Genomic DNA, 12,737 nt, shown 5'->3' with positions numbered 1-12,737 from the left:
AGCGTTTTTTTCGTAATGTACGGGTTCTGGGATTCTATGTTTTTGAGAAAACAAGAGCCGCCGATGCAGTTCTATATGTTACGGCTCGTCACGGACACCGGAGGACCGCACATTTCTTGCCTTTCACCTCAGCAGTGACAGTCGAAAATATGGCACCCTCGTTGGTTTAGTACTACGTTTTCTTTTTACGTGTTTTCGCTACTCCCTTTCTAGAACTGAGCTCCAATGCATGTTTGCATACAAAATAGAATTTGTCGCATTAGGTTGTTTGGTAAATGTCTCGATGCTGTGTCTTCTACACTTAATAGCAGTTGATCAGTACTGCAAGAACATGCATCCATTCGAAGGTGCAGGATATGCTTGACCACGCAGGTTCAAGCTATGGCCGCAGTGCTTTGTGTTTTCAGAGTTTAGCGTTGTTTTTATTCTTTTATCTGGTGATTCCAGAGGTGTCGGCGTGGTTTATTCAGTATAGAAAAAATGCAGTTTGTCCTCTGGCAAAGTGCTGTCTTCGTCAAAAGTTTCAGACTTTTTGTGGCCTGTCATGTCACATCGACATGAACGGCCACACGGCCCATGAGTGCTTGTGACTCACCAGTACTCTTATAGGTACTCGTACCACTGTCAAATCAGTTATGCGGGAGCGCGATAGGTGTACGAAGTTGCATAAGAGACAGATCTCATTTACCTATGATTAGCACGAAGCTACAAGTTCGTGCTGTTCTTGAGTGGACGACAAGGTATTGCCCTTTCAATACTCCCACCACCGTAGTGTATTTTTGTTTTCCCGTACACCCAGATTGAGAGGTGCAGTGTTCATTGTCCTTCGCCGCTTAGCGCCATGACGACTTTAACGGACGTAGGCCCGGCCACACAAACGATGTGCAACAGATCTGAGACCTTGTCAGTTGGAAAGTGACTTCCAAAATTTTGACAAGCACTGCACATTCACGCCGCCAGCCTTTCTTAAGCGTCCTTTCCACGAGCCGTCGGTAGTGCATTCGAAGACGCGTTAGTGCGCGATTTTCAATTCAGAACGTTCGTCCCCGATCCTATATTTCGCGTTTCTTCAGTACTGTACGCGAGGCAAACTCATCGTTGCAATTTCACGTCTGCCGCGCAGTCGCGAGTCGTGACAAACAAGTGTACAAGGCGGAAACTATGTCGTCCGCCCGTCTGTTCTCATTGCGTCACCGTCGAGTTGCATCAACCGGGCACAAACCAGCCCCGCAACAGGTTTCATTTATTTCCAGCGCGCCCGTGTATACCAGTTATGGGGATTATTACCCTTCCGCCCCACGAAGCCGCAGCGAGCGTTTTTTTTGTTTTTGTTTTTACGCTTCCGCGTAGCGCTGCCTCTCGAAGCGCGCACGAGCGGCAGAATTTGCAGTGCGAGCTTCGCGGCAATGATTTCCTCTGCGGAGATAGCGGCTGCTCAACCTGAGTGTTCTTGCGCAACGGGAGCTCGGTTTCCACGTGCCACGTATCGCTCCAGTTTTGCGTCGCAACGTTGTTTTGAAATCGATTACTTCTGACTTCTTCGTAATCGGCTTTTTTTATCTTAAGCACTTTCCTACATTCTTTGTCGTTCGACGATCGCTTGCGACCGCTGTTCGCGGTTGAAGAAAGTAGTTGTCGTGGCAAGTACGCGGACGTGCTCTGGATTAAACATCCCGCGCCGTACAACAGCCGCCGCCAGTGGGACCTGGGGCGCATGATTACCGTCGCCACGTGCCGGGCTCCACGCATTCGCGCGGCCCGCTATGTTTATTTAACGTCTCTCGCTTGGTTGAACGGCAGCTGTGTTTGTCTCGGGGGGAATTGACGAATGAATGCGAGGAAGGCGGAAGCCCTTAGGCTTATATGTGTTTCGGCAATAACATAGTGGATTTTAACGTGAATGCGTTTGACGCCTCGTGGCGTTTTCTTTTTCTTTTCTTTTTTACCTGCTGAGTAGAACGGGAGCGCCGTGAACCGCTCGAAACACGTTGTGGCGCATGAGATCCCGCTCGCGCGCTTGCCTTGGCGACATTGCCGGCGCACGTTCCCGCTGCTCCCTCTGTGTCTGTCCCGTAAAACCACAATGGTCAAAACGAACAACCACCCAATAAATAATAGGAACAAAAATGTGCAGAGATAAGAGACCTTAATGAGAGCTAGAGAGGTTGCCATATAGCCTAATGCCTGACATGATACCCCAAATTAGCAGAACTGAAATTTAGAAAGGATAAACAATAAAGCCAGAAGAAAAATGAGAAACGTAATGGGAAAATTAAGAAAGACAAGTTTAATAAACGCGATTCGGTATTTCTCACTCGTCCGTCTGTTTTCCTTAAAATCGCGACGCCTGTGACGTCACACTGCAACTTCAAGATAATTGGGTTCCCGCAGGTCACCAGACCATAAGCTCGAGAGCGAATCGGATAGGAAGCGAAGCTTACACGCATTAAACGTTCAGTAATTTAATGGGACGAATGGTAATTCGGCTGCCAGCGGCGTCAGAAGGCGTCGAGGGCGTGATGACGAAGACGCTGCTGTAAGTGCGCGACCTCTGAGCCTGTAGCAGGCGCGCATAGTGGGTCAAAACGAAAGCGCCGCGAAAGGGTCCGCGTATTGCCAGCTGCGTCCTAGTTTATTGGAACATCCGACTTGCAAAACAGTTAAACACGCGGGAGCGGAGGAAGAGGCGGTAGCGAGGTGTGTCGGAAGTAACGGAGCGAATATGTACCCGAAGTCAGAAGGAGACGTTGGCTTCAAGGAAGCGTCACGCGGCCTGGCGCCTCTTCTGCTTGCGCACATGTAATGGACCGAATGCAAAAAGCGCGGGAGCCTGTTTAATGCGGCTAGCTGTGACGTCGCACAGTGACGTGCCGGCGCGTGGAACTGTGTTGACACTGTTGCATGGATCGGTTCGGTGTCTGACCCCTTGTACCCATCTGTCCTGGTGTCTCCATATAATGATAATATGGTAATCGTGATCCGCCCTGTCTTATCCGTCGTGATAAGTCAAATAGAGTTTCTGTGAATTGAGAGAAGATGTTGTTTATAGTCATTGTCCACTGTGTTGCACTAAATAGAAATAATCTTTTCTTTTTAGTCCGCCTTCGTTAATAATGTGTCCAGCATTAGGATTGGCTGGCATCCGATCTTACGAAGAACCTTTAGCGTAAGAACGTTTTCGTGAATGCGGGCCGTGTTCTTTATCCGGAGTGGTCGAAGATAAGCGTCACTAAGCGGAAATGTTATAAAAACAATGTGCTCCACTTTGATTAAAGCGGTTAGTCAGTCGAGCCCCTCTTCTCCTATGCACATGCGTACGATGTAGAGCTGCAACTGTATACTGCAGAGGAAAGTTAACGACCTACTGCTGATGTAAACAAGGGATATATAGGCACTGAGAACTCTTCGCGCCCAAGTTGCCTTACCCGATCATGGACGAAGTCCGCGGTGGCCAAGGCCAGCAGGGAAGCCAAGGCTAGCAGCCCTGCATCAAAGGAAAAATACATATATATATATATATTTATATTAAATGAAACCCACAAGTGCCTAGACTTGGGAGGCTTCGTCATCATCATCAGCCTATTTTATGCCCACTGCCAGGACGAAGACCCTGCCCTGCGATCTCTAGTTATTCCTGCCCTGCGCCAACCGATTCCAACTAGCACCTGCGAATTTCTTAATTTCATCGTCCCACCTAGTCTTCTGCCTCCCGCGACTGCGATTCCCTTCTCCTGGCACCAATTCTGTAACCTTAATGGTCCACCGGTTATCTAACCTACGCATTACATGACCTGCCCAGCTCCATTTTTCCCCTCTCTTAATGTCAGTTAGAATATCGGCTATCCTTGTTTGCTCTCTGATCCACAGCGCTCTTTTTCTGTCCCTTAACGTCACGCCTAACATTCTTCGTTCGTTCGCTCTTTTCGCGGTATTTAACTTGTTCTCAAGCTTGTCAGTCTCCAAGTTACTGCCCTATATGTTAGCACCGGTAAAATGAACTGATTGTACGCATTTCTTTTCAATGATAATGGGAAGCTTCCAGTCAGTAGCTGACAATGTCTGCCGTATGCGCTCCAACCCATTTTTATTCTTCTGTAAATTTCCTTGTCATGATCAGAGTCCCCTGTGAGTAAGTGACCTAGGTAAACGTACTCCTTCACGGTTTCTGCAGGCTGACTGGCGATCCTGAACTCTTGTTCCCTTGTCCGGCTATTGATCCTTATCTTTGTCTTCTGCATAATAATTTTCAACACCACTCCTACACTCTGTCTGTTAAGGTCATCGATCAGTTGTTGTAACTCGTCCCCAGTGTTGCTGAACAGGACAATGTCATCTGCAAACCGAAGGCTGCTGAGATATTTGCCGCTGATCCTCACTCCTAAGCCTTCCCAGTTTAATAGGTTGAATACTTCTAAGCGCGCAGTGAATAGTATTGGAATGATTGTATCTCCTTGTCTGACCCCTTTCTTTATAATTATATTCCTACTTGTGGATAACTAAGGTAGCTGTGGAATCTCTGTAGAGGTTTTCCAAGATATTTGCGTAAGCGTCCTGTACTCCTTGATTATGTAAAGCCTCTATGACTGCTGCTATCTCTACTTAATCAAATGCCTTTTCGTCATCTATGAAAGCAATATAAAGAAGCCGATTGTACTCTGCAGATTTCTCGTTTACTTGGTTGTACTATGCTTGAGTGTGTGTGATGCGTGTGTGCGTCTTCCATGAGAAAAGAGCTAGCTCAGTATTGTTAACTGCTTCTTGGAATAGCCGGCTATGATGTATAGCCTATTTTCGTCTTCATCTCCAGTTATTAGACCTGACAACAACTAAAAGAACAACACAACGTTTGTTAAATGAGCACTTTTCTATTTTGGCGCTATCGGAATGTAGACGTCGCTAATCTGGAATCAAACCCACGACATAGCTGTCAGCGAGTATCTGCAGCCGCCGAGTGGCTGTGGTGGGTGCTCTACAAGAGCTCCAGAATGCGGTCTCGGGGAATTAGTCGTGCGCATACCTCTCTCCCTGTCCTTTCCCTGAAGTTACAGCTGCCCTACTACTCAGTGCATCAGTGTTGGAATGGGGGACGCTGTCTTCAGCGTGGGCTCGTGCGAATGTAGCCGCATCGTTTTATTTTTTTTATTTGCCGACGTGTGCGTGAGTCACATCCTCCCGTCAATGAGGTCGAATGAGCCAACCGAAAGTTGTTAGCGATGTTGTTGCATGCAGCTTGTTATTTCCTTCTGAAGCACAAACGCGCTGTTGCTGCTATAGTGTCACGGGCGTCCCATCAGCGTCATAGGCCCTCGATGGAAAATGGCGCGAGCAAGTTATTGTATACTACCGAACACAAGCAAACAGACTGCGAGAATTCGAAGAAGGACTTCGCTGTCATGGCAGTGAAGGACAGGTTTCAAGAAATGAACTTAACTCACCTGTGACCAGTTTTGAGGTAGCCATGTTTCTCAGCCCGCCCTAGCGTCAGCAGGTCTTGGACTTTGACTCCTGTTGTGGCAAAAAGAAGAAACAAGAGGTTCGCGTGAGCGTTACAATGGCGCATTGTTCATACTGCTCTTACAATGCGCTTCGAACGGAACCAGAGCCGCGTAGGTCGCGATCGTTTAATAAAGAGCCCCCGAGCCCCGCATATCTTTTAGTTTATTTCTTCCGCCGTTCAGCTGTTCATTCGGCCTTGCGGCGGAAGAATGATTGTCACTCCATCAGCCAGCCCTTTCACTGGCACGAGAACCACTAACAATCACGGTCCGTCTTTCCGGGTCACCCCATCATTTGGCATCACATAGGGCACCGTCGGCGACGCGTCAACCTTGCCCTGCCGTGCACGCGGCAGTGGCATCCGATGCAGAGCGCGGGAGGACAATGACGGCATCTTTCGAGGGTTCATCTCCTCTCCGCGAGCATAGCACAGCCGGTATGCGCATGCCATCTTGCCGTCGCCGTCTTGCGTGGGGGCAACGTCTAGCCACGCACGCACACTCACTCGCTTGCTTGCTCGGCGCACCGCCTGACCCAAAGCCCCCGGCCTGACCCCAAGGGGGGGCTTGAGTGCGGCGCGTTATACTAAAGGTGGGCGTGCGGGGTCAGGCTGCAGCAGACACCTTGGCAGCCCGTGGCAGCCAGCGGCGGGCGTTTTCGCACGTGTGTATTGCGAATACGAAAGGGAGGAAGAGACAAGGAAGGGGAGTGTAGGGGCCGAGTAGTCATGCAACGGTTTCTCTCGTGCTATACAGGTCACACCGTCGTCGGTTGCTGGTTCTTGTGGGCGGCTTGGCGTGCGGCGCGCGCGCGCGCCCTCGGCGGCAGTCGTCATTTAACGCCGCTGCGGGGAAGCGGCACCACTTACGCAAGCGCTGATTTGTTGATAGCGGGGCTCCGAACGGGGGGAGTCGAGGCACGCGAACGACGACGAGGCAGCTGCGGCCCGCGAGGACTCCTCCGGGCACAAGGAGGCTCTGGCCCTTTCACTAGTTGCCGAACGTTTCCTTTATCTGCCTCGTTAGCCTTTGTGTGCCGCGTTGCGAAAGGGAAAAAAAGAGCTCGCTTGCCAGTAGACTCCTAAAAGAAAGGACGGCGAAGTAGTGCGTTGTCCCAAGAGGATTACGAAGGCCGAAGATGGCGCGATAAGATTACACGCGCTGCTGAGGCGCTTTCGCCCATTGTCGCGTTCGGCTTCCACGAGGTCTGAGCCTCCTAAAGGTTGCGTTTATGTGCGCGGTTAAGGATTGCTTTGTAAGCGTAGATTCCGGGACGCTCGGATGGTTTCGCCTGTGTTATGCCGTGCCGATTAACGCTAGCGCAACTGGATGCCGCAACGGCACCTTATCGGCTTTACTTGTAATTTCAAAAGACGAGTACGACGTACTCCACGAGCTAAACTCAACCAGTTAGATAATAGGGTGCTCTCGGAGGAAGAGAGACCTTATGACCATGGCCTATGCATTCTTGCATGAGAAAGGCCACAAAAGCCCTACTGCAATTCTTGAAGGCTACTGAACTGTACCAGCGCTCGAGATAGTGGACATTCCTCTGCGACTGATTCTGCGAATGACTGGCTCTTCATTATTTTTCATCTCTCTCCGTCTTATCTATTCTTCCCCTTTCCCCTCCCCAAGTGTATGGAGGGCCAAGCGGGCAGGTACGTACTTGGTTAGCCCTCCTACCTCTCCCTTTTCGTCTCTCTCTCTCTCTCTCTCTCTCTCTCTCTCTCTCTCTCTCTCTCAAAAGACGAGTCTAATGTTTGATGTCCAACCAAATCTGCTGCAGCTGCATGCTGTCAGGCAGCTGTAACTCTATCGCGTTGGCACTTTAGGCAAGAAAAAACGCCGCAGTGATGACGAACTGCCCCGAGAGGCGGTATTGGTGCACTTGGCTACACTCTTGCTATTTGTGTACACGGCGTATGTATTTCAGCTGCTCCTCGTCACAACAGACTTTAAAAACCACCGAGTGTGGCGTAATTTATATAGCAGTACTGTCCAGTAAGTCGTTGGTACCTTTACGGGAGCTGTGACCGCACAACAAAGAGGTATAGCGGTATTGCGAGCTGAAGGAGTCATTATCTATCTTGTTCATTTAATTACGATTGGTTTTCGCCGACACATACGAGTCGCCGTAAATTTTGCATGACTTGTATTCTCCTGTGTGATGAAAAAGATGGCTCTGACAAAAGTCGGCGATTACTATTCATAGCAGTATGGTATATGCTTGCGATGACGTGGGAAACTACAGGCCATGAGAAGCGAGATATCTGGAGAAGCTTTCGTTAACGATAGGCATTGCGCGCCAAGGCGCTGGTAAGCCTTTTTCTTTCTTTTCTTTTTTTATGCTTGCACTAACGTAGCTTTTAACCATATATACGTTCTTCGGCCGTACGTATGCACAAACATTCTCACATTTCGGTGGCTGTAAACGGTTGTTGCACGTGAATCGTCGCATGCGTCCAGAAGGTTTTGTCGGAACGGACCTCTCGGACCGCTGACTTTTTGCAGGGCGCAGAACACAGACGGAAAAAGCAACGAGGATGAATTATCAAATCAGGTGGGACAGCAGCAACAACAATAAGAACAATGTGCAACCTATAGCAAGCAGGAAAATCGATTTTCTCCATGTTTACTTACTGACACAGTCGCCTCTCCGAGCTTTTTTTTTTTCTTTTTTAATCCACTGCGCTTCTGCAACTTCTTCGTTTTCCGCGCAGGTCGATTGGTTGCCACGTGGCAAGAGCACACACGTGACTCAGAACGGCGCCTTCGAAAACGAGCGTATACGAGTAAGCCGTGCGTACATTCCTGTTCTTCCGGATCGCATCTTTCTTTTTTAATCTGTTCTTCACTGATCACTTCCGCACGCTTACCTTCCTACGTGTGACAGACTGGAAAGAAAAAGAAAGAAAGGAAGAAAGAGAGACGAAGCCAGCGCGCGATTCGCTTGTCGGGAGGGAAGTGTGCACATGGAAAGCCCGCTGGCCGACAAAATATTCGCTAGGAAGCCCACTTTCTCTGCTCGACGGCGCAATGAATTAATAGCGCCTGTAGGAAGAAGCTGAGCTGTGGCGCAGCGGGAGGCAAACAGGAGGAGAGCACGGCTCGAAGGCCCATCTTGACCTCTTGTTTTACTTCCCCCCATTGGCAGTGCGTCCGCGTGCGTGCGTGCGTGCGTGCGTGCGTGCGTGCGTGCGTGCGTGCGCGCGCGCGCGCGCGTGTGTGTGTGTGTGTGTGTGTGTGTGTGTGTGTGTGTGTGTGTGTGTGTGTGTGTGTGTGTGTGTGTGTGTGTGTGTCTGTCTGTCTGTCTGTCTGTCTGTCTGTCTGTCTGTCTGTCTGTCTGTCTGTCTGTGTCTGTGTTCAGGGAACGCACGTTCTCGAAGCCTCCGCTTGACCCCCCTTCCGCACCGATTTGTCCCGGGATGCTTCCCGCAGGAATGCGGAGGCTTGTGCTGCGGAACGGAAGCCACCGCCTCGCCGGTCGGCGCTCGATGCGTGATGCTATACTACTGTCTGCGGGACTACCCTACCGATTAGTGCTCGTCGGGCGATCGGAGGCGTTACGCGTAACGCGTTTCTTTAGGTGGGGACGTGCGATATGGCCGCGGTGGGTCAGTTGCCGTGGCGTTCCGCTGTCGAGCACGACGTTGCCAAGTAGAATGCCGGCCGCGACTACCAATAAAGGCGCGTGCGTTTAGGTTTAGGTGTTTGTTTAAGAAGCCTGCAGGTGGTCAAATTCTATCGGGCGCAATCCACTGTGGATTTTTTTCATATCCTTCAGAGCGGATTTGAGAAGTTAAAACTTTAGTCCAGGCGGCCCCTCCTTTTTGACAAGCTAAATAAATTTTGATTGATTGATTGATTGATTGATTGATTGGTGGATTGATGGATGGATTGATGTATGGATTGATTTTAGCTGCAACAATTGCTCATCAAGCGTTTCCTGCTGTCGGGATTTTTGTCAAGCGGCTGTGGCTTTAGATAAGGTTGCACACGACGTTGTCGCGACGTTATGTAGGCGGCGTTGCGTATTCTCTTGGTCAGTGCAAGTATACCGCAGGACGCGTGCCATCTCGAGTATCGCCTCTCTAAGCATGTGCGGTCGCCGTCGAGATCACTCGCCGCCCGTGTAGCGCCGTCCCGTTTGCGAACCGCGTGACCGTGCATGTGGCGCGAATTGAAGACGCGTTGCACTCGATCGGCGCCGACGAAGCGAAATTGCTGCCCTTTGCCTCGACAGATCTCTATGCAGAAGCCATTTATTTGCGAAATCGAAGATTTTATTGCGTAGAGGAGTAATTAAGCTCTGCAGCTGTCTCCGTCGCGTTTCTCGCTTATGTATGTTTCACAAGACATATTACAAGGTGCGACGATTTGGGACGATTAATTTTAGTTATTCCTATTTACGTGTCACCGCAAGTTGATCCTAGACACAAAGTTGGTATTCGAGTTTTAAGAATCAATCTGAATTACGAATCCTTTATTTAACCTCAACACTAGCCGCGACTCCATCGTCACCATTCAAGAAGCCACAATGTTCAAGGCTGCAGTTTGTAATCACCTATACCGAACAACACCGTTTATGTTTTGGTGACTTGTGTAATACTTTCTTGTTAACCGCTGACTACTTGAACGCGTGAACTGCCATGAAGATAAATGAGATGCCCTCTCTCCCTGCCCGCTTTTCTTCGTCATATCGCGATATTTGTAAGCTGGGGCTTCGCTAAACCGGGTTTTCGGTGGTGCTTCTACTTCCTCCGGAATCGAACCAGTGACCCTTAATTTCGGTTTACACGGCCTATGGTTGCGCAGCGGAATCGACGTGGACGCCACAGTGTGCACTGCACAGCGACGTTGCGAAAAGACGCGAGCGCGCAGACACTCGTTCAGAGACGCGTCGTCGGGCTACGACTCCTCGCTCCTGCCGTGTCTGTAGAGCGATTACGCGTCTGTACAGCGATTACGCGTCTCTACAGCGACTGCGCGTCTCTAAAGTCTCTATACGTTGAGGCGCGCCGCTCCGCTCTCGAGGCCACGTGTGGGGTGCGCGAGCAGACAGAGAAGAGGTCAGCATGCCAAAGAGAAGATGGTCGCGCCGAGATAAGTTCAAGGGAAACCGGTGTCTCAATTTCCTCCCTCCGTCGGGCATACTTCGAGACGCGTGGATAGATTGAGCGTGCTTCTCTGAGTGCGCTGTAGACAGCAGACAGGGGAAGAAACAGAAAAAAAAAAAAAGGTCGGTCAAGAAGACGACGTAATCGGTTCGAGCTTGAGGAATTCCGGTCAGGACGTCGTGCATGTACGAAGCTGTCCCCCACCCTCCACCTTTCCTCTGTATGTGCATTCTCACAAGCACTACGCCGGTTGATCGAATGTCGCGCGGCCTGTTGCTTTTCTTTGCGCGGGAGGTTGACACACTTGTTGATGTTGAAGTATTCGAGATGCCGGCGAAACACGTTCTCTGGGAGAAGTTCGGGTCGGCTTGGACGTTGCCGAAATCGTCTACCGTCGCGATGTTCTCTCCTGAGGAGCCCTTTGAGCTTCGATAGACAGCTGACTGCTTCTCGGGAAGCCTTCGTGTCTGCTCTCCCGGCATCTTTGCGCGAAAGTTTTTGTGTGTTGGAAGTTTTCGGTTGTAGCCGAACTTGTTTCTTGACTCATTGTATCAATCCGTATACGCTCGGACTGCATTTTCGTTCGACGTCATAGTCGTGATATTCTCCATTCACTTCGCTTATTCTGCTTTACGGTGGCCGACAGTGACAAATATGATTTTCATTCGTCATTTTATTCCCGCGGTATACGCTGCTGCCGGCGAAATTATAGAAACGCGCAGAATCTCGGCTTTGTCGCCAGACAAGAATTCTTCTTGAACCGGGTCAGGCAGTAGGGGCACGAGGCTTTGTTTCCGCTCCTGTATTCCCCGGGGGCCTGAATTCCTCGGCGCCATTCTGGCACTTAGCGTCGCTCGATGACGATTTTGTCCAGGTATTTTCGAATTGCGCGTGCACGTGTGTACACCGCAAGTACTCCTGCCCGTTCCCTTGATAAATAAAGTGGCACACAGCTGATGGGAAGCGGATATCGAGTGACACATTGTCGAAAGGCAGCTGTTAATTGGTAATCAGTTCTGCGCCACTCCTGTCGCCTTGTTAACTTTCTTTTGCCGCATTGGCACTATGTAGTGGTATACTTAAGCAGCGTGATGGTTCGAGGACGGTAAACGTGCACAACAGGACCGTTTCATTTGCTTTTTTTTGCTTATTCTTTGTTAAGCATTTTCCAGAAACGTGATAAATGGCGGAATGCGTGCCGATCTGTTACATTGAACGGCTAAATTGTTGCCGTATCCATTTTTTTTTACATTGCTTTTCGACTGTCTTGCTCCGTCACAAAAGCAGTGCCCAGTTTGTCCAATGTTGTATTTCCACACCTTAAATATATTTCGTATAGACGACACCAGAAGTGCGTGTGCGGAATTTAGTTTCGAGATTTAGTGGAACATTGCGAGCGTTTGCGACTTTTCATTGCATTGCACCGTTTTTAGAGTTTTCGAGGAGCGGAGAACGCCAAGCTGACTCGTTGTCTGCTGGCGACATTATTAATGAAATTATGGCAAAGTCCGTGAAACGTACGGTATGACGTGCGCGGAAAGCTGTCCCCAGCGTTTTCCATGCTGAAAGGAGCTTGTACACTCTTCCCTCGGGCAGAATTCCATGGACTACCGTTCGGCGTTACACTGTCGAAGGAGCTTGAGTTACCGCCAGAGGAAACCATGCATATACATATTTTAACGGGCACATTTCAGAAGGCATTCTTGCTGCATTGCGGCGGCTCCGATGTGGATTTTCTCATGCCAGTGCCTGTGCCACGATTTCACGAATAAAAGCCACCTGTGGGACGTACATACAAAATGCTTAATTTTCCTTTCTAATTTATACGCTTATTGCTGATTTGGCTAAGGTAAAAAAAAGCGTGCCCTGTGCTCACTACCATCGCTCTTCTTTCTTTCTTTCTTTCTTTCTTTCTTTCTTTCTTTCTTTCTTTCTTAGGCTTGCAGCTTGCCAACAGTCAGGGGCTTCTTGTTCTTCCAACGAAACTGCATATGGTTTAAGATTCCCCCATCTAGAAACGCACTCATCATTCGCCACTTTTTAAGCAACTAGCTTGGCCTCTGGTGTGTCCTCTTCGTCACGTGTATAAGCTACCGATGGAGCTGTAGTATTCAGGGTAGAA

General features: G+C 49.6%; 1 protein-coding gene across 3 annotated transcripts in view; it reads right to left on the bottom strand.

Annotated features, from left to right (window-relative positions):
- Nucleotides 1–12,737, bottom strand: part of LOC142557679 (uncharacterized) — a 183,316-nt gene that overhangs the window by 3,167 nt on the left and 167,412 nt on the right. For 2 of the 3 annotated variants that reach the window (XM_075669693.1, XM_075669692.1), the window contains exons 2-3: nt 5,436–5,505; nt 3,426–3,484 (exon numbers count right to left, since the gene is read on the bottom strand). In XM_075669693.1, coding sequence (XP_075525808.1) covers nt 3,426–3,484; nt 5,436–5,460 — 84 coding nt within the window. In that variant the 5' untranslated portion in view covers nt 5,461–5,505. Of the gene's footprint in view, nt 1–3,425; nt 3,485–5,435; nt 5,506–6,364; nt 6,452–12,737 lie in introns of those variants that run through there. The other variant, XM_075669694.1, reaches the window with a different exon arrangement.

The sequence above is a fragment of the Dermacentor variabilis genome, chromosome 9, assembly GCF_050947875.1.
Source record: "Dermacentor variabilis isolate Ectoservices chromosome 9, ASM5094787v1, whole genome shotgun sequence".
Lineage (NCBI taxonomy): Eukaryota > Metazoa > Arthropoda > Arachnida > Ixodida > Ixodidae > Dermacentor > Dermacentor variabilis.
Note: the sequence above shows the minus strand (reverse complement) of the source record. Positions and strands in the feature narration are given on the sequence as shown.